We start from the raw sequence: 26,839 nt of genomic DNA, 5'->3' as shown, positions 1-26,839 counted from the left end.
GGGATTCTTCCCAGAGCTGCCTGATCGCCCACGGCGTTTACACAGAAAGATGAGACACAGCGGTGTGACTGCCTCTGTTCTCTACCCCCCTGTTCGGTGTCTTTTCCAATTGTATATTTCTTCCAATTATAACTAGCTCAAATATCCATGGCTGATAGGAAAAAGAACCCATTCGATTCTTACTTCGAGAGGGAGAATCCTGTAAATACGCATGTTTAATGTTCAATTAAGGGAGTGAGGTGAGATATAAATATGCTTAATGACACAATAAGGAACAAACCTCAGGTTGTTTGGGCCACCGGTGTGGTGTGGTTGTTTGCTTTTGTGCATGAATAGCGATAAATATTACACTGAACACAAATGTGAAGATACAGCCAACAGACAAATGTTTGTAAGGACACATATGGTTAAGGAAGGCATCTATGATGATAAAGTGCTGTATTTACTCTTGGTTTGAAAGCTCTTTTTAAGTCAAAAAAAAAAAAACTTGGTTCCCATTCATCTCAATGGCAGTTGCTTGGCTAGCAATACCGTTTGGCATAACCTTCACTCTGCATTGTTTGGGCAAACCCCTTTAGCTGAAAATATCACGCGACTGATCACATTTTATGTGAATGGTTTGCATACAGGGATAAACATACTGTTATTATTGACGGTTTCAAAGCAACAACATAAACAAACGTTACTGCGCATGCACACATTTGTGGACTGCCCTTAACTTCCGGTACACATTCACAAACAATAGAGTGCCTGTAGATTATTTCTGATAACAAGCAAAAGAAACCGAGAAGAACCGTTACATGGCTAAACTTGTCTCTCCAATATTTTGAATTTAGACTCTGATACCAAGCTCAACCGCTAGATGTCAATGTACCATACGGTTTCTTTAAATGCGACAAAGTTACACGACGCATTCAACAAATTCTTTATTTAATACAATTATTATACAATAAAATAAGAAAATAAATTAATAATAACATAAATTAAATAAGGTATGAGTAGTTATATTATAACACCGACAAACAAACACAGTACGGAAGTTACCTGCAGTCCAGGCACACACGTCTGATGAATGAACAAATAATGCTATTCTATTTTGAGTCAATTATTTACAACATTGTCATACCAGTAGAATTTACATGATATTAATAATCCTGGTTTTTGATATCACGGTTATTGACATTACCGGTAAATTGTGACGCCCCTAATAGAGACTATTAAACAAGCAAAGACCCAAAATTAAAATTATGCCACCGTGAGCTCATCCTCCTTTATTCAGCTTTTTGTAGACAAAAACGCATTTTCTAGGGACACCAAATGGAAAAATGTTGAACTATTAAATGTTTATGTTTTTGTATTTTAACCATACACTGAAAGTAAATGGCAACTATAGTCCCTAAGCATTCTGCCTAACATCTCCTTTTGTGTTTTACCGTCTACTGCATTTTCATTTTTGGATGACCTGTTCCTTTATATGCAAATGAGACGGTTCAGGTCAGAGACGTTGCCCTTCTAGATTAATATAACACAATTCAGCTGTATCTCATTTTCTCTGCCCACTCCTTGATGCCATCCTGAGTCTGTCGGCTCCCGTTCAGCCACGCTTCATTAGGTCCAGCTCACTTTACACCACATTAGCTCAGAGACGGCACTAACTCACACCAGCGCGGGTGGTGCTCTGAGGTCCGCCGGCCATGTGAGGACAGAATCAACATTCTTCAGAGGACAGCATCAACCCGTCTCCGCCTCCATGTCAATGTCAAAGATATTCTCTCTGACTGAACGCAATCACACCCAAACCAGGATCTTTTCACGTATGGGCTGGTGTTACACCTTCATTTACTGTGATTATTTGAATGCTTTGAGCGACTGTCAGATTGATGTCGCACAAGCCAGTGTTTGCCTGCAGGAAACAAGCGCTCATAGGGATGTTTATTACTCTCACTGCTAAACAAAGGAACGTGTGAGGTGAACTACTGTGGCGCAATGTGCATCACTTTGGTTGCTATGCAAATAAAGCGCCTGTTTTACTTTTGACTTTCAAAGGTAGCAGCAAATAAAATAGGATGTCTAACGGGAGGGATGGCTGGATCTGACTGTTTTTTCCAATTAACTCTACAGGAAGTTACTGTAATGAGTGGTGCTGTGGTGGCACCGCTTGCCAGAATTGCAATTTATAGTGACACAAAGTGCTTTGAAGTCTTAGCCGTTGAGGATAATGTTGGCATTCACTGTAATTCTGAGGGACTTATGCATAATCGTGGCTCTGAAAATGTTTTTATGAAGAAAAATGTAACAGTTGATCATAATATGAGCTTGTGAATTGTCTGCAAGTCAGGTCTACCTTTCGGTTCTCAAATGTGCAATCATACAGCTGCAGATAAAATGAGAGACACTCCGAAATGTTTTTCAGTTTTCTGAATGTATTATATTTTTTACATTCCAAATATACACTCTCAAAGAGGATTCGTTAATTATTAACACATTGTTTGCGTTATGCTATTTAACGCATTATGTGTCATTTTGTGTTGATTTTGTGTTAAATAAATAAAAGGGACAACACAGGTTGCGTTTAACACATTTTGTGTGTTATCCCAGAAATACCTTCGTTTTTTTGGTAATTGTGTTGTTTTTAACACAACCCTTTTCAGAGTGTAAATATTGTTTTTTGTATTGCATATGTCTTCGGATCGTAAATAGTGCAACAATATTACAGCCAATCTGTATATTTTTTAATTGATGAAGTCATCACCCCAGCGCGCAAGGTTTTATGTGCATTCTCCAAGTCTCCTTCTCCATTTTGAGTGTCTTTTTGTAGCAGAATTACAGCGCCACATACTGATTTGGTATCAGGGGTTTCATGTGTACACAGTTATTTCTTGAGACGACACCGTGTTTACGAAATTAAAAGGAAAAAATATTGGTGTGGATTTGGCCTCCATGTGTTTCACCCGACTGTTTGCAATCGATTTCTGTAATTTGACATTTTTAAAAGATGTCGTAAAAGGAAAACCGTAAAATTCCTTAAAATTACAGCGTTTTTCAACAGTTTACTCCCAGCTTGGCACGCATTTAGTCTTTCACATTGTTGCTTAACTTTATATCACTCCTAAGGTTGGAATAAAAACTGGATTGAAAAGGCCAGAATACATGCAGATTACATGCACAATAAATGCTGATTAAAGGCAATATTCAAGTGGTCTCTTAATTTTATTCCAGATCTGTATAGCTATGTTTAAGCAATATCTTAATGAACATGACAAAAGCTGAAATAAACCTAATGCAAACCAATGCATATGCATTGCAATACATGGCTAACATTAGGCTTATTGATATGCAGCAAGTACAGTGGACTACTGTAGAAGCAGGCAGACATTAAAAGCGTGGGAATGCTGTGTGGGATGATATGCATGTATAAATGCATGTTTTATAAGCAATAAATGCAAACCATCAACACTCTAATTGAAGAACGCTCAACGTTATATACAGGGTATAGGAAATGTATGGCTAATTGTAAGGTTGAGTTGAGAGATTATAGAGATTCTGTAATGAGCTCGTACATTACTGTACAGTAAATCCGTACTCTTCACATTTATGAGTAACGTTGTATTTATATGTGGACCCATGCATACATGCTGCAGACACAGCACGGTTCAACCTGTGGTCATTTAAATTTCCTGCTGAAGCCAATTCGGTCCATTCAGCTGTGCACAGGAACAAGACTGTGAATTAGCCGTGGTGTCCATTTACAAGCAGCGGCGTGTCCGAGCCAAGTGGAAATGCATTGCATCAATTATTAACTAGGATTTACATTTCCACCAACAGCCTCCATTTTCTCTTAAAGTAAATGTTTGCAGCCCAAATATTGTGGGCCAACAGTCTATGCGTTTAAGTTAACATCAATCCGTATCACAGACTGTCCTGTATTATATGAGATCCTTACGGCTTATGGTTCTAGGACTTAGATCACCCAGTCTTTCAATCCAAAGATAATAATCTCAATTATCGCGAATATGTGTGTGGTGAAGATCACTGAGGAGAGATTATAAATAAATGATAAATGAATATTTTAGTGCACCTTTCAGCATCCGGTCATGCCTGTTGTTCTAGTAGTTACTTGAAGATCATCATTGGAGACTTGAGGAAAAAGGTTGTGTTTACCGCCCACCAGCTAACCTCGGCAAAGATCTTTAGAAACTCACCGCACATCAATAATGAAAGCCCCGGCGCAATGCACAAGGTAAGATAGATGCTGAGTCCTGCTGCTGTGAACTACACATTTGGGACGAAGGGCTCTGGATTTACCCTAACGTGTTTGTAATGAGGCAGTTGTTATGCAGAAACATCAAATTAATAGCACAGAATTTAAATAAGGAAGGAACCAATGGTAATGAAGTGTTATGAAACAGTAAAGCCTGGAGATTTCATTACCCAGTGGCTGTGTCTAATGTCTTCATCTTCAAATTCAACTCATTTAAAGGGATTTTCTGAAAACATGCAAGACCTGCAAATGCGTTGTGACTTTAGCATGCAGACTGGAAACAGAGCTGTGTTGTATGGAAGGAGGAGCAGAGATAGAAATTGAGAAAACCAGAACACCTCCAGTTGCCTGAGGCTCTTGCTCTCCATCAGTCTCTTCTGGGAGTCAGGAATGGGCCAGACCCTCTTCCTTTTGTCCCCAAACTCTGCAGCCTGCCAGCTGTTTGACAACCCAACACCATCTCTGTATACATTTCTCTGATGAAGTGCAGCTCCATATGACAAAGTTTCAAATTGTGGTTTGGTTGAACTTTTTTCCTCCCACAACTTTCACACGACCAACTTTTACTATTTGTTCTGTTTTTTTGTTTTTCAGTGAGATTTAAATTTGTGATTCTTGTGCGATTCTTTGGTGCTTGTTAGTCCAAAGAAAAAATTATCTTCATATACCGTTCAAATGACGCTTCTGAAATTAAACTCCATTTAGGTTGGCAGCTTTTAATTCAAGTTGATAAATTATCAAAGATATTCAAGTTTTGGTGGTTTTTCGTATTAGATTACACTTTTTTTACATTATAGATTAGACAGTAATCTAATCCTGATTAATTTTTATGATAATATGGCAATATTTGGAAATTAAATATTATAAATGTACTGTATGTGAGTAGTTGACAGACTAATATGCAAATGTGTCTTATAGTGGGACAATAAAGAAAAGCTCTCTTATGCTATTTTATATGATAAACATAAATTAATAATACAAAACAATGTAATCTAAACAGTTTGTTTTCTAAATTTTGCTATGTCACACCATAGGACACATGTACGATTTATTTTTCAACTACCCATATACATACTATATTTGCCGTCTATTACATTTAAGTATGACATGGCAGATTTTTATAAATCTATTTAATTACGCTTGTCACAGTCTCGTCTGTCCCCATGCCTGTTTTCCCCCTTGGACTACACCTCCCACGATCCTCCACGCTCCATCACCTGTCCCTCATCTGTCATCACTCATCACAACCTCTGCCAGCTATCCCCTCATCACCCCGACACTGTATATACTCTGCCTGTTCCTTTGTTCATCATTGTGTCTTAAATGTAAAGTATAGGTGAATGTTATACCCTCCTGTTTTTGGTTACTACGATCATAAACTGTTTTTGTTTAGTACTCACCTCCGTCTGTGTTTCCGTGGTCGTTCCATTACAAAGACTGAATAAAATCGAAATAAAATGAACTTTTGTAACCCCCCCCAAAAAAGAATTAACATTGTTTGCAGAAGCAGTTTCATGCTGACTTTAAGTGAAATATATTTCAGTCCTTTCAGAAATTAAATTCAAAGTACAGTATATAGGCTCGGCAGACGATTATGTTCTGTGCGTCTGGATTTCTTCAAATCAGATACCATCTGGCAGACAGATTCAATACGACCTGTGACATTCAAGTCAGAATGAAAAAGAAGTCTGGCTTTAAAGACAAGCAGACACTTTAATCAATCCACCATTCACACAGATGCATGCCTTTATGCACTGCCTCTATCTTTTCTGCATATTTTCACACAATGCATGTTACAGTGAGAAATACCCTGCTATTATGTTCTTGTTTTGCTTGAATAAGTTAAAAATAAATTGAATTAGAAAGTGTTTAGACACCTCTGATGTTTGACCATCTCCTTGGAGCTTTAGCAAACCCGTTGACGTGATACAGGCTTCCTATTTTGCCATCCTCAGTCATGTCTGGAAATACTTTTCAGTGTTTAATACAGTTCATAGTGCCAGCTGTAAGGAGTAGCTTGAGTTACAGTAACTACAGCTTCTAAGTAACTTCCCCAACAATTCCTTAATCCACATTCTAACCAAGCAGCTGGCTGGTATGGATCATTCAGACTATTACAGATGCAATATACTTTAATAAATAGCTTTTTCACGGTTAGTTAGCAGGCGTGCTTTCAGCGCAAGCCTGATGAGAGATAAATTGGTAATTATTTGGTCAAGGAAACCAAGCAGAGCTGACTGTCGTAAGCTGCTGGTGATCACATCTCTCTGCAGAGAGCTTTAGCTCACCAATGTTTTCTGTCTAGTTAACAAACGGATCAGGTTCGCAGGAGAGTACAAGCCTGACATTTTTACCAATAAATAAGCTTAGTAGATGCTAACGTATGGAAAAAACGCTCCCCGTGTACAGAAAATCTGCATTGTGTGCAGTGTTACAGAGTTTTTAGGTCACTCCCTCAACCAACGGGTGCTGATGTTGTAGTACACAGTCCTAGAGCACAGATGGGATTATAGACTACGACATAGGGAGGCATGCGGGTTTGGTGTACATGTGTTTATTTATTTAATTTAGTCTTTAAAAGGTAGAATAACTGTCTAATGGACTCTTTAAAATGAAGTGGCTTTAAAGGTTCTTCACAGCGTTCCATTCAGTCAAATGTTCTTTAAAGAACCTTCTCTTTCTTACCTTTTTATTCAGATGTTCAAGGTTCTTTATGGAACCAAACGGTTCTTGGCATCATGAAGCACCTTTATTTTTAAGAGTGTGGCATACTTCCGTCAGGGGACATGCAAACATGTTGTGATGAGACTCATCTGCTTTAACTTTCTTTATTGTGAAATTTGTATTGTGCCCCAGCTGCACAAAGTCCTCCATTGTATTGTCCTTGTGTTTCTTCAGTAGCTGTTTTGTGCTTTTGAATTAATTTCTTCAGCATCTTTGGTGGAGTACCAGTAATATTCTTAGCAGTGGATCTAATATCATACAGGAAGAAAAGACAGAAAGACAAGCCCTTGACCGCATACAAATGAAGTCAGCGTGTGTGAAGTGCATGCCTACGAGTAATGAATTAAGGTGTAGAGGGATCTGACGCGTGCCATCTTCAATGGCAAAAACAAAGACACACGTAGATTCATTGTCAATGGAACAGAAGCAAAGACCTCTTCAAAAGAAACTCTTCAAAGATGGCTTTAAAATTAATAGCTAGACGTTGCAACCCTTTTCCTAACACATTGTAACATGTTGCAGAGATTTCTCAATTTCCTTCTCTCTTCTGAGAGTAGACGCTGTGAGATGTGGTTTTAAAAACTCGACTTGACTTGAAAAAAGAAAAGGAAACAACATCTTCCGATCTGACTTTCCAGTGACCTCTGTGGAATTAAGAGAGGGATATTTTTTCTGCTGTCTGGTTCAACAGTTCATAGTGTTGTGATCTTGTAGGCTTACTCAATCAGCACATCCCTGATGCAAGATTTTCTTTTTACCTGCAGATTTTTCAGTATTGCCCTCTGGTGCACAGATGCATCAGCCCATTCCCCGAATAATTACTTTCCTTCTGTTCCTCACCAAACAGATTTCAAATCACTTTAAAAGAAAGCAGGTGACATTCACTTCTACAATTTTTGCCTACACACTTGTATTGTGTGTGTTCGTTTTTGTTATTAGCTGTTGATTTATACGTGTTGCACTTTATAATTATTTATATTCGCTTTCTTGTGAAACAATTTGTAAGTGCTGAATTAAGATTGGGCCAGATTTGAAACGAAATTGCCGTTTTATATTGTTTTTCTTTCTCAACCACGTGTGTCAGATCTGTGCTCTGTGTCAGGCGAGTTCAGAACAGTGGGTTTGGTTCATCACAACACAACAGGCGCAATGTGTGGGACATCACTAATAATGTTTATGATTCCCACTGGTAATGTTACATAATCAACACCCCCATGTTGTGTACAAGACTCACATTCTATATACTTTTTTGTGATTTTATATATCATCTTAGTTTGAAATATTTTTTTGTAAAATATCGGTACAGTCCTGTCTCCTATGTACATACTGTGTATTTATTATAGTAAATATAATTAACTGCAGTAATAACTACGTACTAACCCTGAACCTACGCCAAAACCTAAACTTGTACCATGTAGTTACCTTATACTACCAAGTACTTTCTTAGGCAAGTAGACTGTAAGTACACTATACGTACACGTACTGCAAAATAAAGTGCCACGAAAATATATCTTAAAGAGAAAGTTCTTGGTTCTTGGCCACCATTGACTACCATAGTAGAAAAAATGCTGTACAAATTTACTTGTTCTGCTGAACACAAAAGAAGGTATTTTGAAGAATGTAGGACAGCAAAGAGTTCTGGGGCACATTTGACTTCCATTATTTTTTCACTACTGTGGTAGTCAATGGTGGCCAAGAACTGTTTGAGAACAAGCATTCTTCCAACTATCTTTCTCTGTGTTCATCAAAACAACGATTTGGAACAACTGAGGGTGAGTAAATGATGACAGAATTTTCCTTTTTGGGTGAACTGTTCCTTTGAGTCTTGCTATTATGCCTAATGTTTTAGATGTTTGCTGCTAATATCAATACATTTACATTAACACTGTTAACCTCTTTAAGTGATTGATACTCTGCACTTTATGATGTGTATCGTATTATAATCAGCAAATGCTTTGAAAAGGTGTAGATTACATTAATTTAGTCTTTCTGAACTGAAGCTCATGTGACTGTTAAGGTCTGTATAATGGATCTAATCCTTTTTGAAAATCTCTCTGAATGTTGTAGTTGAGAGAATACTTGTTTTGTCACAACAGTAAATTGTCACAAAAGTACTTGTTTTGACAAATGGACTGTTTTCAACTACACATTATATTAAACTACACATCTAAAGGAAAAGCATTTATTTCTCATTGACACCATTTTGCCCCCAGGATAGAGCACCAGACCATACCAATTGTAATCTTTTGGTTGTTCTTAACGGAGAAAGTCTTATATTTGTATTTAAAGAAAGAACGCCAAATATACGCCTATATTTACAACATATAGTGAAGTTATAAAAGAAAGCAAACATTTTAGAAAGGCTTAATATACTAATGATCAGGGGTGCCATAAGAAGGGGAAGGTGACCTTTGTGGATGCACCGGTAACAGACCAATCGCGAACGGACCAAATGTCTAAAATGATTTACGGGTTGGGTAAAATATGGACAGAACCATCCACTGGGTTAAAATAAACCCATGCTGAGTTGTTTCAGCCCACATTACTGTGCTGTTTTAAACCACGGTTTGGTAACAACAGCCCTTCATAAGCTAATTAATAACCATTGGTTCTGTCCATATTTTCCCAACAACGGGTTGAAAAAACCCCAGCATTTTTTAGTGTGTGTGTATTTTCACTATACACTGCATCTTTGGCCAACTTCTATGTGAATTTGAAGGCATTCGAAAATAGAAATGCATAGATAGTTCATCCTATATTGACTGCTACAAAAACTTTCTGAGAAGATTTGCTCCCATTAGTGAGGTGATGTTGTGCAACACGGCCTGGACTCTAAAGCCTTTCTTTATAGACCTTGATGTGTTTGCAAAGGGCCATTGTCATGAGTCTCGTTCTATTAAAACATTTGTCTGGGGAGATTGCATGGATGTATGCTTGATTTTATGCACCTGTTAGCAGGGCCATAGCTGGGAATTCTGGACCATGTGTCTGTATATTACTGTGGGTACATCAGCTGTTAAAATAAAATGAAATTGCCGTGCACCCCCCTAGAATCATTCCCACCTTCCACCTCTCTAACTACAGCCCGGCCTGTTAGTAACAGCTGTAGCTGAAATAGAAAACCAGTATTTTACAACGGGGTGTCCACACACGTGGTCATCTAAGTAATGTTTGAGATAGGTACTACATTTATGTATGCAAAAGACGAAAGACTTGTTCCAAATACAGACTCGCCCTTCATACCCAGAATGCTTGAGTTAAAGTGAAGTGACTGATGAGGTGACGTCAGCTGAACAAATTAGTGTTTCTCTGACATATTTATATTTTATACTTTTTCTATTAGTACTCCACCTACCGACTCTCATTCCACTGCTGTGCACTTATTCCATGTTGTACATTTCAACATAAATCAATGTAATGTCTTGGGTATCGATTTTGACATCGGTTATGTTGATGGAACCTTTTAATAAACAGCACAGATTTGCCTGTTGTGCATATCTCATGATGGGAAATACTTCTCCGTCACCCTTACAAGAAAGATTACACCGCAGAATTAGCGTAAAATAATTATGGTATAATTATATAAGTACAGTTTCCGCTGGTCGTAGATAATGCATGCACACAGTGGACGGGTTTTATCTTAATTATATTCAGGAATTCAGGTATCTGAGGAATACACGATAACGTTAATTCTGCTTGTCTTGCAGAATGATTCCCTCCACGAGTTACGACTTCATGGTGCGAGATCTGGTTTCAGGGCGGGAGTATGACCTGTGCGTGTTAGCGGTCTACGACGACGGCGTGACCTCGCTTACAACCACTCGGCAGGTGGGCTGTGTCACGTTTGTCACAGAGACGGAATACAGCCAGTGCCAGTCGCTCCGAAGTCACTTCCTGGGAGGAACCATGATCATCATCATCGGAGGTATCATCGTGGCCTCCGTCCTCGTGTTCATCATCATACTCATGATCCGATATAAAGTCTACAGCCATCACGGAGGTGATCCCGGGAAGGGAACCACTATGACCAATGTGCGATCACAGACGAACGGGGGGCAAGCATCGGGGCAGGTCCCATGCTCCAGTTCAAAAATCGTGGAGGGCCAGGATGGCACGGGAGCGGGTTCGGCCGGGGCCGCTGCCAGTTTAAAGGAGCCCGATATGACCGTGCAGATATCGGAAATGACCTCAGAGGAGGTGGTTTCTCCCACGCAAAGCCATCAACGCAGGACTTCTATAGAGTTAAGAAGACGGCCTTCGTTGTCCTCCAAAGAAGGAACGAGCTTTGAAGCATCGGGAGGTGGGTAAAAGATTACTAATAGAGATCAGAAGGAAACGTTAAGGAAGCACAAGAAAAAATGTGTGATTTAAACCGAATGCAAATTACTTTTGTGATTTTAAATGCTTAAAGTTGCTTGCAGGCAATTGAGCATTCACATAACCCCTTGACAGCGGGCTCTTAACAATGGCCGGGCACTTTATTGCTGTTCGGAGAGCATCTATATAGACTCGTGTAATTGCTAGGAATAGAGCCATTCACCTGATTCAATGAGCCACATCCAAGTATTTCTTAAAGAGCTTTTCCTTTGTGGAATTTAGATTTATGGGTCCAATCAGGTAATTGCAGTTTCTAGATGAATGGTCATGGGATTCGAGAGGACCTAAACCTTAAATCGTTAAATCGATCAAGTCCATTCAGTCAAGAGCCAGTGATGCAAAAGGTTGAACTTCCAGTATTTCTCCTGATCCTGTCAGTCATCAAGCAGCTAATGGGCAGGAATTAAAAGCAGCCATCAGTCCAACTAAGCTAAACAGGAATTTAAACAAGGTTATTATAGGTCTGCATCTCCAAATTTACTTTACATTATAGGTTGTTTTTACTGACATGGCAGCAGGGGTTTCGACATGAACAGTTTCACGAGTTACTAGTGATAGGGGACGGATATAATGCGTACTTGGCGTGCTGTCCCGGGGAGAGGGCTCCGAGCTCGGTGGTTCCTCCGAACTCGGAGCTCCTGCCCCTTGTCCGGGGAGAGGGCCCCCGGCCCAGAGTGTGCCCGGACTCGGGTAGTTCCCACTTTGGGCTGTAAGGTGCTGAGCTCTGGGTGAAGAGACGGGGTGGAGGTGGGGTGCTGAAAACACTAGAGATGGTGAAGATAAGGCGGCTTGTCTATTTGTAAAGGTTCGCTCACGGGCTGATAGGGTAATTGGTAAGATTGGTTATGGGAAACCAATCGGGTTAGGTGTCTGATTGTGTGATTAGTCATGGAAAGCCAGCCGAGTTGATTATCTGATTAGTGAGATTGGTCATGGCGAACCAACCGTGTTAGTTTTCTGCCCGCGCTCCTCCCGAACTTAGTTAATTATACATAATTTCATTACTTGAAAATTACTTGCATATCGATTTATATCTAAAATAAGCAGGACCTTTGCAGAAAATAACTGGATGTGTTTTTGCGTAGGAATGCATGATGTACAGTATCAGCTCTATCTATCTGTTGCATGTTGATTCTTGTACACTGTCTGCTAGTTGTCATGGCAACGGCTAAATTTAAGGTCGCTCTAATTGACACAGAACTACAGCAGCATCGTATGAAAAAGTTTATAACTAAAGGCTTGAAATTTGACTGTTTCCTACCAGTACCACAAAATTATTTTATGACTGGAATCATAAACTACGAAGTATTTGTGTTATTTGTGACCCTGGACAACAAAGCCAGTCACAATGGTAAATTTTTTGTAAATTGAGATTTATACTAGGGCTGTGCATTTAACGTGCTAATTATAATTAATGTGTTATGGAAAATTAACGCAATACATCTTTTTTAAACGCATTCAACGCACCCGCCCCAGACATAAATAGGTCATCTTACATTTCATACAGTTGACTGGTGACAAATATGATGCTGGCAACAACGTTCTGCGTGATATATAACATACAGAATACTGTCAGAAAGAACCTAAAATCAAAGATATCTGTGCAAAAATTTCCCTGAATGAGCTTTTGTCTCATATTTATTTTAATTATGCAATCACACAAGCACAATACCATAGCAGTGCTATTTTTGTCCAGAAAACTATGAGTGCACATGTCATGTTGACAAGTTAAATAATAACAATACTAATAAATTGGTGATACTTTGCCCCAAAATAAATCTGCTTATTTACTTAACGTTTTCAAACTTGCTTCTGAACATCTGAAGCTACTCTTTGTATTGTCTTTTTATGGCATTAAATGATATTTTGGCCCCAAATGTGATTTGTGATTAAATTGCGATTCGTTAGATTAATTAATTGCAACATCGTGTAATTAATTAGGTTAAAATTGTAATCGCTTCACAGTCCTAATTCATACATCATCTGAAAGCTGAATAAATAAGCTTTCCATTGATAAGGGTTAGAATAGGACAAGATTTGACCGAGATACAACTATTTGAATATCTAGAATCTGAGGGTGCGAAAAAAAAATCTAAATATTGAGAAAATCGCATTTAAAGTTGTCCATGAGAGGCGCTGTAGCAGACTGTTGCTAAGAATAAACAGGTTTGTTTTAACGCTCTCTAGTAGTTTACCGCTGTGATGACGTTGTGCAGAGTAGATGAACCCGAAAGCAAACAATTCTAAGCTTTACATAGATACCAAACTTGTGTTGGGTGGGTAAATCCCAAAGAGCGTGCAGCAGCGAGTGAAATAGCTGTGTTTCCGGCCATTTTTGTTAGCGATTTTGCTGCGTCCACTCAGAAAAATAAAGTTTTGATATATTTACGGTCAGAAATGTACAAAATATCTTCTTGGAACATGATCTTTACTAAATATCCCAATGATTTTTGGCATGAAAGAAAAATAAATAGAAGTGTTGTGTTTTCTTTCAACATGCACAACAAACAGTCTTATTAGTTGTGAACAGCTAGCATCAGATCCTCACATCAGAAAAGCACTAGCTCATTGTAAATCTAAAGACTTTGTACCGGCAGACAGTTTGTTTTCCCCTGGTAGTACATATGTGTCAGGATGCCATCTGTATGTCTCATGCTTTCAAAGCTTGCTTTGCATTCTGCCATACTTGATTCTCATTGGTCAATCAGCGGCATTCGGCAATAATTTCCAGTCACTTTTTTTATAATTCATGTTCATCTATTTATTTATTTGCAAGGGTCTAATCTCATTACTATCATGCATTCAGTGTACACATACTTTACAGTATATGTTTGGATAGATGCTAAAACAAACCATATGCAAATGTACAACCATGTACAACTTTGGAGACATACAAATCAGAACAGGAGTTGATGAACCATTTGTAAGGGTGTCACTAAGGGTTATATGCGAGTAATTACAAAAAAAACATTGTCAATGAGACCTTTTTAAATATAAATAAACTCCTGATGAAGTCATTTGTAAATTTTGTAAAGTGTTATAAAAATGATTAAAATAATGTCAAATTACAGTATGTAAATGCATGAAATGTTGCCATTGACAATGATGTTGACACAAGAACATCTCTTACTTGGAAAAATGAGGAAAGATTAAAGATGCTTAAACTGATTTTGCCATGTGAAATATGTTCTTGGCGTAACAGACTTTCTTGACCCTGGGGCAACATTTTTGGAGAAAAAGCCTGTACTTACCCCAAACCCTAGCTATAATTTATCGCTAAAATCTGAGGAAAATTATGTGTGAATATAATGATGAGGAAACATGTAACCTTGGTTGTAAGATTAAACTATGAAGTGTAAATGAATGAATGAAATATCGCCATTGACAATGATGTTGACACAAGAACATTTCTTGGCAAAATCAGGAAAGATTAAAGATTTACAGAAAATGTAAAAATGTATATTTTTTATTATTCAACCTTTAAGTTGAATATTATGTGAACATTGAAGTATTCAGAGACATTTTTGTGCCTCTCAAACTGTACACACAGTAGCATAGATATAAATAACTAGATGCCGCATTAGCAGCTGTTTCTATAGGCCTATGTAGTCCGCCATATTGGAAAGGTTCAAGCCGGGCTGTGTTGCAAAGTCTGCGGTTTTGGGTGGAATTGGGTTACTTTTTAACTTTTGCTGTGGGTTGTTTTTTCCACAGGTTAGGAGTGGAGGGATTATGTTATTTAGCTGTCAATCTTAAAATATTATTTGGCCTAGGGACATTAGGCTCATGATAAATGATTTTGTTTCCTAGATTTGGAAACACTCAAGAGAAAGCTGACTGTGCGTTTGCAACCATACACGTGCATGATTATGAAAACTTATTTACGGATATGTTAACGCAAACATTATATTTGGTAACCTAACACATGACAACGACTAAAGGGTATCCCATTTTTCAGAAATTTAAATCCACGTGGTTTTCACAGCCATGGCTGCGCAGTATTGTGGCATTCTAGTAAACTGCGAGTGCCATCAGTGAACAGTTACATGATGGCGGACACGCTTACGTGTCTGGATCGCTTAAAATGAGGCATCTAGTAATTTATATCTATGCACAGAGCATTAAAAGATGCTTGCATTCTAGTTTCCTACAATACTGAAAACAATGTTGATTTCATTTCTGCAACTAGGTTTTGCATGTCATCTTTCACCCTAGCAGCAGTCCTTCGTCCTTGAGCGGTTATACGAGAGAGCCGGGGGACAGCTCTCTCCTGTCACTAACACAGCCTATCCCATCCCTCACGGCCATTTCTCTTTCCACCACAGACATGGCGAGCCCTCAGGTCAGCGACGAGAAGAAGGTCAATCGAGATTGGAGCGACTTTAAAATTTGATGACTCCTCCTGCTGTCCCGCAAGAGGCAGCCATCAACCATGAAAAGTAATGGCACATTTCCTTCCCTATTTCTCTTCTGTTCTACTATGTGTAATGTGAAAAACGAGAGTGCACGAGACTTAAAAAGCGCAGGTGCAGGTTGAAATGAAATCGTATGTTATCCGGTGCATAGAAAATAATTTTTTTATGAGGTCACAGGCGTACATGCTACAGTCTTGCCTGGTACATATTGCCGGTCTATTTCATCTCAGTGCTGTGTAATGTGACAGATGCACTTTCTCACCATTCTGCTTTATGTTTCCAAAAATCTGTAGCACCAGCTGGGACATCTGCACTTCATTTGGGTTTTGGGAGCGTTTTATTTACCCTTGGTCTCTATTTCTCTTTTTTAAACCCCTCCAGAGCACACCAGGTCATCTTATAATAGGGAGGAATATGGAATAATGTGTCCGAACCCCCGCTGGACTCTCTCTCCTGAGTATTCACTCCTCTCAGCGTATTCCAAGGACTGTCCAACCGTTTCCTACCGGGACATATTTAAGGACTCAATCCACTTCTGCAACAAAGGGAACGGAGCACATATTTGTTCTTCATTGCTGGCTTTTGGGACGTATTGCCTTTTACATCCCTGTGGCCGAGACTGTCTGTGTGATTGCTGCTGACTACAGTATGCGTTGTTTACTGGACGATCTGCGTTCAGGAAAGACGCTACTATAGAAAGGTGAGTATGCTTGAAACTTCACATGTACCTTGGTGTCTCCGTGCATACTTATCAGAGAAAGAGAAAAGTTCAGATTTGAGGTTTCAGAACACAGAATAAAGTCATTCTGGTCACACTGGTTCATTTAAAGAACTGGGCTTGTTTATTGTTTTATACTGTTGTATGAGGTCTACTTATGACGTTCGCGTGGTTTTTATATTCAAAAACATCAAAATCAATAAGTAATAGGCTATTTTCTACCCGGGTTTTGAGGCCAGCTCGACAAACGATCGGTTTGAATGGGCGTTCCGCCATGAAGACTTGGAAGTAAACGCCCACTGCTATGATTGGATAGCAGTTTGTGTAGTAAACTTAGTTGAGGCCTTCTGTGAATTTGGTTAGAGATGTAACCTTAGATTACACATTAGCACCATTCGCCGTTTTCGCACGGTAGTAGTATTATCTGGAGACCTCCTGTGATTTATAAATTACCTCCCCACATCTGTATTCATGTGACTCATTCGCACGGGATAAGTGAAGCCTCTGATTGACTCAAATTTACTGACTTATTTCAGTTGAAGACGACAGTTCCCTTTATTCCACGCTCCTTCACAGCGTCATCAAGCTACGCCGTTGTTGTCATTTTGAACATATCTGTTTTGAATGTGTTTTACAAACTGCGCCTTTAAATAAGGCCTTATCTCATGTACACACATTTTAGTTTCTTTCAAATGCAATTTTATTTGGAAACTTAATAGAACTTTTTTGTTATACAACAATCATATGCTTAACACATCAGTAATTCATTACTATGAAACTATGAATCAAGGTTTTATGACATTTCAATTTATTTTAATGGGCCTTAGCTAATGGCCTGTTTAAACATTATATAATTTAATATTCTCCGTTGATATAGTTTAAAAACATTATGATATTCACCATTTGAAAGATGCTTTTTATCTAAAACAATCTACACTAAAATAATTCTCATCATCACATTATTTAGTTTTTTATTATTATATAATCTAGAACTAATATTAATAAGGAATAAATAAGTGATCCTAAACTTGTTAATGGTAGTGTACATGGCAAACAATGACATTCATCCAAAAGGCAAATAATGAGTTGTCATGTTTGAGTTTTGTGTGCCATACTTTTGTGATCTACAGCATACTTTTAGTCCACTACCTTTAGTCCACTATGGATATTGTTATATATATAAAAACGCTAGGATTCCCAGCTACACGTGTGTCAATGTTGTCAATTTTACAAGCTGGCCATTACAAGGCCATTTCATTTACAAGGCCATTAGCTTTATGTGATTAAACCATTTCAACAGAACTTCTAATGTAAACCTCATCCAAACAGATACAAAAGCATGTTAGGTGGTTTTCTTTGATGTTTCATATGAAATATTGATCGAATGCCCTTCTTTTTTGAGTAACACAGCATTTGCACACCTTGTAAATGACAACAGAATGTGTCATTAGGAAGCGCATTAGCTCTTTTGTTGACATTGGCATATCTGTCCTGAGGTTACAGGCTAATATCTGACTGCACATCAACCATATGTATCAGACCTCCTATCCAAATTCATGCTCATTCATGTGGAAAAATAATTACCGTGATCCAAAATCACCACCTGCTTTTCATCCCCAGGTATTGGCTCAGATTGCAAACAAATGCCAACATAAGGCCATAGTAAATGTCAGGTTTGTAAAAGTTTACCCAATCACGGCTAGATATCATTATTATCAGGTTATAATGAAGAAAATTCCCAATTACTCTACGAGGGGACTAAAGCATACACGTGTGGATCGTATATACGCTCCGAAACAGCGCGATTGACCTTATGGTATTTATCACTAGAGTCGTAAATGTTACTAAAAATTCCCCCACAAGCATAATGCTGTCAGAACTGAGGGTTACCAGAGCATGTCAGAGGAAATGAAGAGAACGCTGCACGCAAATGGAATCCACCAGGGAACGTCACACACATAAACAGGGTACAGCGCGCAAGAATAACACTCAACGATACAGATGTTTCTGAGGTGCATTGGTAAATTTATTTCTGCCGTCAGTCGGTGATTAAGTTATTCTCACTAGAGGTAAGCTGAGGTACACAATGGCTGAGCACAACGCAGCAGGTGAATCTCAAAATTCTACAGATGTTAATTCTTTATTAAAAAAGGGACATACAAAACTACAAAGCCAAGTAAAGGAAAATCTGACATTTGGAAATCTTTTTCGGTTGTATGCGACAGCGAAGGAAAGCACGTTCCTTTTGTGAGTTGCGACAAAATCCGGCATATACTTTACCAGCGGGATTTTGCAGGCGGGAGCGGGATTAATGGTAAACGTTGCGGGCGGGAGCGGGACAAGATTATATCTATTTTTGGCGGTCGCGGGACAGAATCTTGCGGGAGTGGGACTGAAGAAGGTAACGCAATATTTACATTCCCTGGTAATTAGTTACTTTTATGGTGATGTAACTCAGTCACTACCTCAATGACTATTTGTGAGAAGTAACTAGTAACTATAACTAATTACTTTTTAAAAGTAATGTGCCCAACACTAGTGAACACACAGCACTCAGAAACTTCATCGGTCAATTAGGTTGTGAGTCGCCAGATGAAATATTGATTGAGGTTAAAGACGTGTGTGGCAGGGGTGCGTCTGACCTCAATAAAGATGTTTGCTGATGTCATATGCAGTCATCGAAGCTCTGTTCAGTTAAAGGAGCAAACGAGGAAAATCGACAAGCCAACGATTGGGGTTTCACCTGTCTATCGATCAGAAAATCAAAGGCTCTGTCGTCCATGACTTTGAGAAATGAGAGCAGTTAAAAGTCTGACAGGGCAACTCGAAAGACAAAATTAAGATGTATTGAGTTGTTTATTTCATCTTTTTAGAGCATGAAGCTGAGAATCACACATCATGTGATGTCCCGTGAGCCTCGCCTCTGTAATCACATTCTACGAGCAGGACACAAACTACAGCATATCAGCATATAAATCTTCAGCCATCTCTCAACACATATGAATCAGTGGTGACTAGTTTCTAACTGTGACACAAATGAGTTGTTTTGTAAATGCAATATCATTTGTGTCCATGATAAATCTGCTGTTGGCTGTTTTGCAAGCTTAAAGGGAGAGTTCACCAAAAATAACAATTCTGTCATTGTTTATTCACCCTTGTGTCTTTCAAAACCTGTACATGACTCCTCCTGTGAAATGCAAAAAGAGATATTTTTCCTTTTGAGGAAAGAATGTCATACATTGGAATGAATGTCATTTTGGAATAACATGGGTGAACTAAACTTTTATATACATTAAATTCAACATTAATGGTAAGCATTCCAAGGCCCGATTCACATTTCGCGTCTAAAACCGTGCGGAAAGCGCGAGCTGCACTGCGTTCTCCTTTTTTTCCAAAGCGCCTTGACTTTGCGCTCTCCTGGCGTCTGTCGTCGCTAATCAACCATGAGCCACGATAGCCTTTGAGACGAGGAGGTATATACAAAGGATATATGTATTATATGCACTGAAAATACCTTGCAATAACTCTGCTACTAGATTTAGTTATGCTGTGATCATCTGTGTCTCCATTTTCATTGATCTTGTCTATATTGGCTGGTTGGTTCTTGTCACATGACCCGCGGTGCGCTTGCGCCTTTCTGAAAAGTTGAGATTTTTCATCTCGATGTGGCGCCGACGCTCCTGACAAAAAGAGCGCGTCGTGACCGCGTCGCCCCCTATTTCCGCGTGGCTGCCGCGCGTCTACATTTAAAATAACAAATATGCGCGCGGAAAAGACGCGAAATGTGATTTGGGCCCAAGTCATGTTTTATTTACCATCCCATCATTCACAACATGTATATGATTCTTTTTTCCTGCCAAACACAATATAAGATATTTTGTGAAATGTCTTAGTGGTTTTGTGTCCATATAACGGGAGTCAATGGGGGCCAATGTTGTTTGGTTACCAACATTCTTCAGAATATCTTCTTTTGTGTTCTGCAAAAGAAAGAAAGTCAAACAGGTTTGGAATGGAATGAGGGTGAAAGAATTTAAATTTTGGGGTGAACTATTCCCTTAAGTAATTTGTTACTCAAGTAAGTCAGTGTAGACGGTAAAAAACTACTAGAAAGATTTACTTACATTTTTGTGTAAATTTGCACCCAGTTTTTCAAAAGTAAATTTTACTTGAAAAAAACTGTGTGCAAAACTTGCACAAATGTACACAATTTACACAAAAGTAAATCCTATAGTTGTTTTTTACAGTGTAGATATTAAATGTATATTTAAAGAATTTATATAAAAAATAAACAGCCAAACAAAAAAATCACACGTTTCTTGTGTTATATTAAACATGAATTTTAATTATAGCTAAATAAATTGTCAGTGAGTTTTAATTAATGTAACATTATGTAACTATGTTTTACATTACATAATGAAGAAAGTTACATTACTTGCATTTTGAAGAGCAAAGGTTTTCTTTCATTTTACATTCACATTTCTTTTCTATTTGATCAGTTTTTGTCAAATTTTTCTCAACTATTTCTATAAAAAAACATATTTTTGACTCTAAAGAACTAATGATCAGTTAATCTTACCCCAGCTGTTGTAGCTATAAATCTATTAACCTTCAAACATTCACTGTTTGATGGAATAAGTTTACAGAAATCACTTTCTCAAAATGGAAGTATTATTGGATATACAGTAATGCATATAATGCCAGACGTCTCACAAGACCAGAAAGTATATCAATACTTCTATTTTCCGTCATCAACAGGCCATATTCTGTCAAAAATGACTGAGCTTTGACCTTTCAACACTCCTCCCCACTTTCCCCGTGGTGCTCAAACGTTGGTCGTCAGTCCAACAGAACTCCCATTACCCAGCATTTTAGATGCTGGCAGCCCTTTACCACACGTTTGGACTTGTCAAGCCTCATTTCTTAACCAATTAAAAAAAGTCATTACATGACTAATCACTTCTTCATGCTGATGACACAGCGATAAGCTCCGTGAGTGCATTCTGCTGCCACATGCTCATGCAGGTTGTCCGTTTGGATTGCGTATTTGTCATTTCATACAGAAATAGAACCAACAAGACGGAATTGAACTACAGTATATACGTTATCATTTTATACACAATATAAGGCAAGGAAAGAAGGAAAGGACTTTATAATGTCCTTTATTCATGCTGTTGTAGATGAAGAAAGCCCTGCAATATTCTTCATACGAACTATAGATGTAATGGGCAATGCACTTTGGGAAAACACATTTTACGGTCACATACCTCAGTCCGTGTGAGAAAACAGCTGTACACAGCCCACTGCACAACTGTTTCAACACACACGAAAATCTTCTGCTGCACGTTTAATTAGAGCGTCATGTAGTTTTGTTGTTTTGTCTGTAAATAATGAGTTAAAGGGGTCGATGGCAACGTTATCTGGCCTCTGTCTTCTAACCCAGAGGGGATGTTTGTTGATACTTTAATTCTTTGTTCCACCTTCACCTCTTTGAGATAAGAACTCCCTAATTACTAATTACCAGAACATTGTTAATCGCATAGTACAGCCACGCTCCTCGAAATGTATTACTGGCTCAGTGCAGGTTTTGTTTGTTGTGTTTGTGTTGTGCTTTTTTATAAGACAAAACGCCTTCATAGAGTAAAAGAATGTGTGAGAGAATGCAAGATAAGGATAAAGGCCTGATAAATGTGCGACCTACTGGCTGTAAAGTGTAGCCCAAGTAAACTAGATATCCATTGTGTCATGCATCCGATGTTTTTGATTTTCCACACATTTCACACATTAAACTGTGCATTAGAGAGAAAATTCTCCACATTATCAAGAGAAGAATTGTAACAAAAACAACAACGCCAGTGCAAATACTGCAGCAAACGAAGTGATAAACAATGAGATGCAGAAGTAATTTGCATGATTTATTCTTGCCGTGACGCATGCTGAGACAGCAACATTGATGTTGGGGGGAAGGGGGTGGCCACATTAGATTAAGGAATGCTGCTTTCTGGCCTTTCTGATCAATGAGTGGTCGAATTAACAATTAATAATTTACAATTCAATATATTAAAATATAACTAAGTTTCCTGCAACACTGCTGTTTTTGTTCTTAAAGTGAAATATATATATATATATGTGGTCATCATTTATTCACACTCGTGTTGTTCAAACATGATTAATACATTTTTCTTTTGTGGAACACAAAAGAAGATTTTATGTTATTTGTGTTTCAAGATTTTTAGAAATGTTTCAGTGGTTTTGTGTTCTTGCAGTGGAAGTCAATGGGGGCCAGTGTTGTTTGGCTACCCACATTCTTCAAAATATCTTCTTTTGTGTTCTGCAGAAGAAAGAAAGTCATGCACATTTGGAATGACAGGGTGAGTAAAAATGATGAAAGAATTTTCATTTTTGGGGGAACTGCCCCAACAGATTTTGAAGATTTGAGGCAGATTCAAAAACACATAAAAAAGCTCCACCATAGTTTATTTCCAGGCGCGTCAACATGTCAATCTGTGACATTTAAATCTGTACCGATGAAGCGTGTTTTTGCAATACAAATTTGCGGGTCAGAGTTCATTACATTTTAGCATTTTTAATTTTAGCATTAGTAGAACATTTTATGAATTCACATGCACATAAATGGAAGGGACTGAGAACAGACAACCTAGCTAGAAAACCTTTGAAGTAAATAACTACTTATTAAAATTAGAGATATAAGAAGATATAATGTCTTCTTATAAGAAGATATAAGAAAGAGATAAGAGGTCATAAAATGGTTTACCTCTCTCTCTTGGTTGGGCGTGCAATCCCAGTGCACCATTTGCATGACAAACTGCTGTTTTATTAAAGAGCTTCTGTGATGTATGCCCGACTGTCATTCACTGTTTACCCCATGGGCTTCCACAAAATCCATTGAACGACTCTTTCATTTGATATCTAACAGCCAGGCTGGATTTAATTGCATAATCAATAGTTCTGACGAGAAACAGGGTGTGGTGATATAACTCATAATGAAAGATATAAGGGCAGCCAAACCGACTAATAAGATTCTCAGGGTCCTCGATGCCATACTTGGATTCATATACTGTATAAGAGATTAGCATTGGATATATTTAGACCAAAGCTTTTTTTAACTATGAAGACTCGGAAATAATATGAATTGACATGACGTAGTGAATAATGACATCCTTTACTGCATGGCCCGTCTAATGGTCCCATGAGAGATTACTGGTAGCTCCTCCAATGCAATTCCAATTCCAAAAGGGGACTGAAGCTTTTGAAGCTCAAAAAGTAAAATGAAAGTGGTTCCACATTCTAAATGCTCTCTTCTGAGGTTACATGATGGCACTGAAATGAAATGTATTCAATTAAATGTATTCACTGGTCATCATCATCTTCCATTGAGCTGTTAACCATTAAAGAGATAGTTCACCCAAAAATTTAAATTCAGTCTTTATTTACTCACCCTCATGTTGTTTCAGATCTTTAAACATTTCTTTGTTCTGTTGAACCCAAAAGAAGATATTTAGAATAACGTAGGAAACCAATCCGTTCTAGGGCACCATTGACTACCATGGTAGTTTCATTTCCTACTATCAATGGTCAATGGTGCCCCAGATCTGTTCGATTACAGACATTCTTTCAAATATCTTCTTTTATGTTCAGTGGAACAATTAAATAGGTCTGAAAAAACTTGAGGGTAAATGATGACAGAATTTTTGGGTGAACTGTCCCTTTAAAACCAGATCAGAGGCTTCTGAAGATTCTAGGCACTGAAATCACATGGACTACTTTTACATTTCAAAAGCGCTTTGGTATATTTTTAGAGGCTACAATCCTATTCACTGTAATTGCATGTCAAAGATAAATCATTACTTTGAAAATGTCTTCTTTCGTGTTTTGAATGACACGAGGGTTGATAAATTATGAGCGAATTTTTTTTTAACTTTGGTTAAGAAAAAAACTAAAAAGTAGGAGAGGCTTCAGAGTCGACTGGAGCGGATGAAGGAGTTATCTCCGCAAACACATGCTTAATTGTTGTGAATTATAAATAGATTTTGGGCAAGAGTTTATATAGCTGAGGGATCAGGCTTTCATGACACAATGGGATTGTAATTTGAAGTTTATTTGTCTTGTTTCTTTAACCGGAATAGCCCCTTCACCGGAACAACAAGCGTATCTTCTGTCTTTGTGTGAATTCTCATATATCTTAAAAGTCTGTTTACGCCTTCACAGTCGAAACGGAAAACATCAATTTTTCACCTAACAAGATTAAATACCGGAACCCCTCTGCGTTTTGGTCTGTGATAAGGAAAAACGGCTGAGATTAAAAACAAACAAGAATGTAAACATCACTTAATATGCAAACGCCTGAAGCTGTTGATCTTAGCGGCTTTTGTATGATCTTGGTTGTGTGTCTTCCGTCGTGTCTACTGTGTCGTTGAGCGCCGCAGGGCTTCAGACAGATCCGTTTTCAAGCCCACATGCGGTCTGAAACGAGCATGATTTGATGGAACATATGGCCGCTCTAGAGGCCAAATTTACGGCCGTGAATTTTCTTTTGTCAGAATACAACAAAAAGAAACATATTTGACGGATTGGTTTTGATATACTGTTAGATGTTAGGAATGGGAATCATGTGGAATTAAACTAATCTGTATTTGATTCGGCTTGCTGTTAAAGTAACGTTTCTTAAACTTTCTGTCAATTATTTATTTAGCAATTTTGAAAATGTCTACTGTTTGAAAAAAGTCAAGTCGTAGGGATTCCAGCTGTCGCCAATCCAGCTTTGGTGGAGTGATCCACTGCCCGTGCCGATAAATTACCATTTACACCAAAAGAAGAGACCACCATCCTGGATATGAGTGAACGCCATTGCTGTTGATTCCTTTTTATTCATATTATTAGAACAATTGAATGTCACAATCAAAATGCGTGAAAGACCATTTCAAATGTCTCTGGTTTTTTAAGGCTTCAGCCTTTGCATTGTGGATTAACTGAACTGCCATTTCTCCTTGTCTTTTCACAAGCTCTACACCTTTTGCCAAAGGCTCTGATCACGTTTCTCTGCTTCCTCTAGATATGCATTACCCTCCACCCATTCAATCATGCAAACCGCACCAGTGAGAGAGAATTCAGATGGGTCTAAACGGCATATCTGTTCTACTGCACTGTCATCAACACGCCCTCCTCCTCCGGCTTTAGAGCATCAGTCGCAACTCATCCACCCAGTGAGAACTGCACTGAAACTGGACTCGAACCAACAGAACAATGGTGGCGAACAGCCTGCGAGCACAATTATAGCTGTTACGTTAAGTTTATTGGTCACTTTTTATTTTGCCATTTTCTTTTGTAACTGTACATAAATCAATTTAAAATCTTATAGTTTTGTACATGTAATTTTTATGGTGTGTGATTTTTTTATAAAATAAAAGGATGAATTCTAACCGGCTCAAATCTTTGTGTTTTATCCCAGCACGAGTTTATATTTTGTATGTAATACTGGGGGCTTCCAAGGGTCTTTAACAATTAAGCATTTATACTAGAGATGCACCTATATATCGGCCTTTTTTACACTATCGGTCGATATATCGGTCGAACAGGGCCGATATATCCTGTCAATCAAAAGAGGACAGGAAAATGCAATGAATTTGTGCACTGTATATAGAAAATGTTAAGAAACATCACCAGTTTAATGTTCAATAGGCTATTAGTAATCATTATATGAATTAATAACATTCAGAAAGTTAAGAAATATTAATATAATCTTCAGAATCGGTATTGGCAGATTTCACTCTGAATCTGCCAATATTGGGGAGAAATTTAGTTTCGTTGCATCTTTAATTTATACTCCTAGCAGGTATTTTTCTCTTCATTTATGACTCCATAAACAGTGTAACACATTATACAGACTGAACATCTGTGCCTCACCTCCTCAGCTTTCCTCTTGTAGAATTAAGTATGACATATACCTGAGGTGGGCAGTTTATCTTTAATGGACAGTAATAGGGATAGGAAACAACAGGAGAAGAAGATGAAACAGGACCAGGAAATTACCTCAAACCAAGACTCGGGTTGACCGCCATGCTTTTGTGTGATACATTAGAGCACAGGCCACAATAGCAGTGCAAGTTTCAAAATAATTTACTATTAAATGATTAATTATAGTAGTAAAAAAATGCTAAAATGCAGAAATCACATAGTCACATGATCTAGTCTAATCCAATTTGCATTACTTGCATAACTGCAGGAACGCAATGAGATTTTTAGTAATCTATGTGTTACCATATTTGAATTTAGCGCTCTATCAGATGCCATAGGAAAACAACAAAAAATGCTAATATGCACTCATGG

General features: G+C 38.1%; 1 protein-coding gene across 2 annotated transcripts in view; it reads left to right on the top strand.

The window, feature by feature from the left end:
• Positions 1 to 25,907, top strand: part of zgc:172282 (leucine-rich repeat and fibronectin type III domain-containing protein 1-like protein) — a 103,381-nt gene extending 77,474 nt beyond the window's left edge. For both annotated transcript variants that reach the window (XM_057351564.1, XM_057351565.1), the window contains 4 exons: positions 10,693 to 11,285; positions 15,688 to 15,801; positions 16,159 to 16,477; positions 25,566 to 25,907. In XM_057351564.1, the coding sequence (XP_057207547.1) occupies positions 10,693 to 11,285; positions 15,688 to 15,755 (661 nt within the window). In that variant the 3' untranslated portion in view covers positions 15,756 to 15,801; positions 16,159 to 16,477; positions 25,566 to 25,907. The remainder of the gene's footprint in view (positions 1 to 10,692; positions 11,286 to 15,687; positions 15,802 to 16,158; positions 16,478 to 25,565) is intronic.
• Positions 25,908 to 26,839: the final 932 nt, after the last annotated feature.

Source organism: Triplophysa rosa, linkage group LG14, assembly GCF_024868665.1.
Source record: "Triplophysa rosa linkage group LG14, Trosa_1v2, whole genome shotgun sequence".
In the NCBI taxonomy this organism is placed as follows: Eukaryota; Metazoa; Chordata; class Actinopteri; order Cypriniformes; family Nemacheilidae; genus Triplophysa; species Triplophysa rosa.
This window is presented reverse-complemented; position numbering and strand designations above follow the sequence as displayed.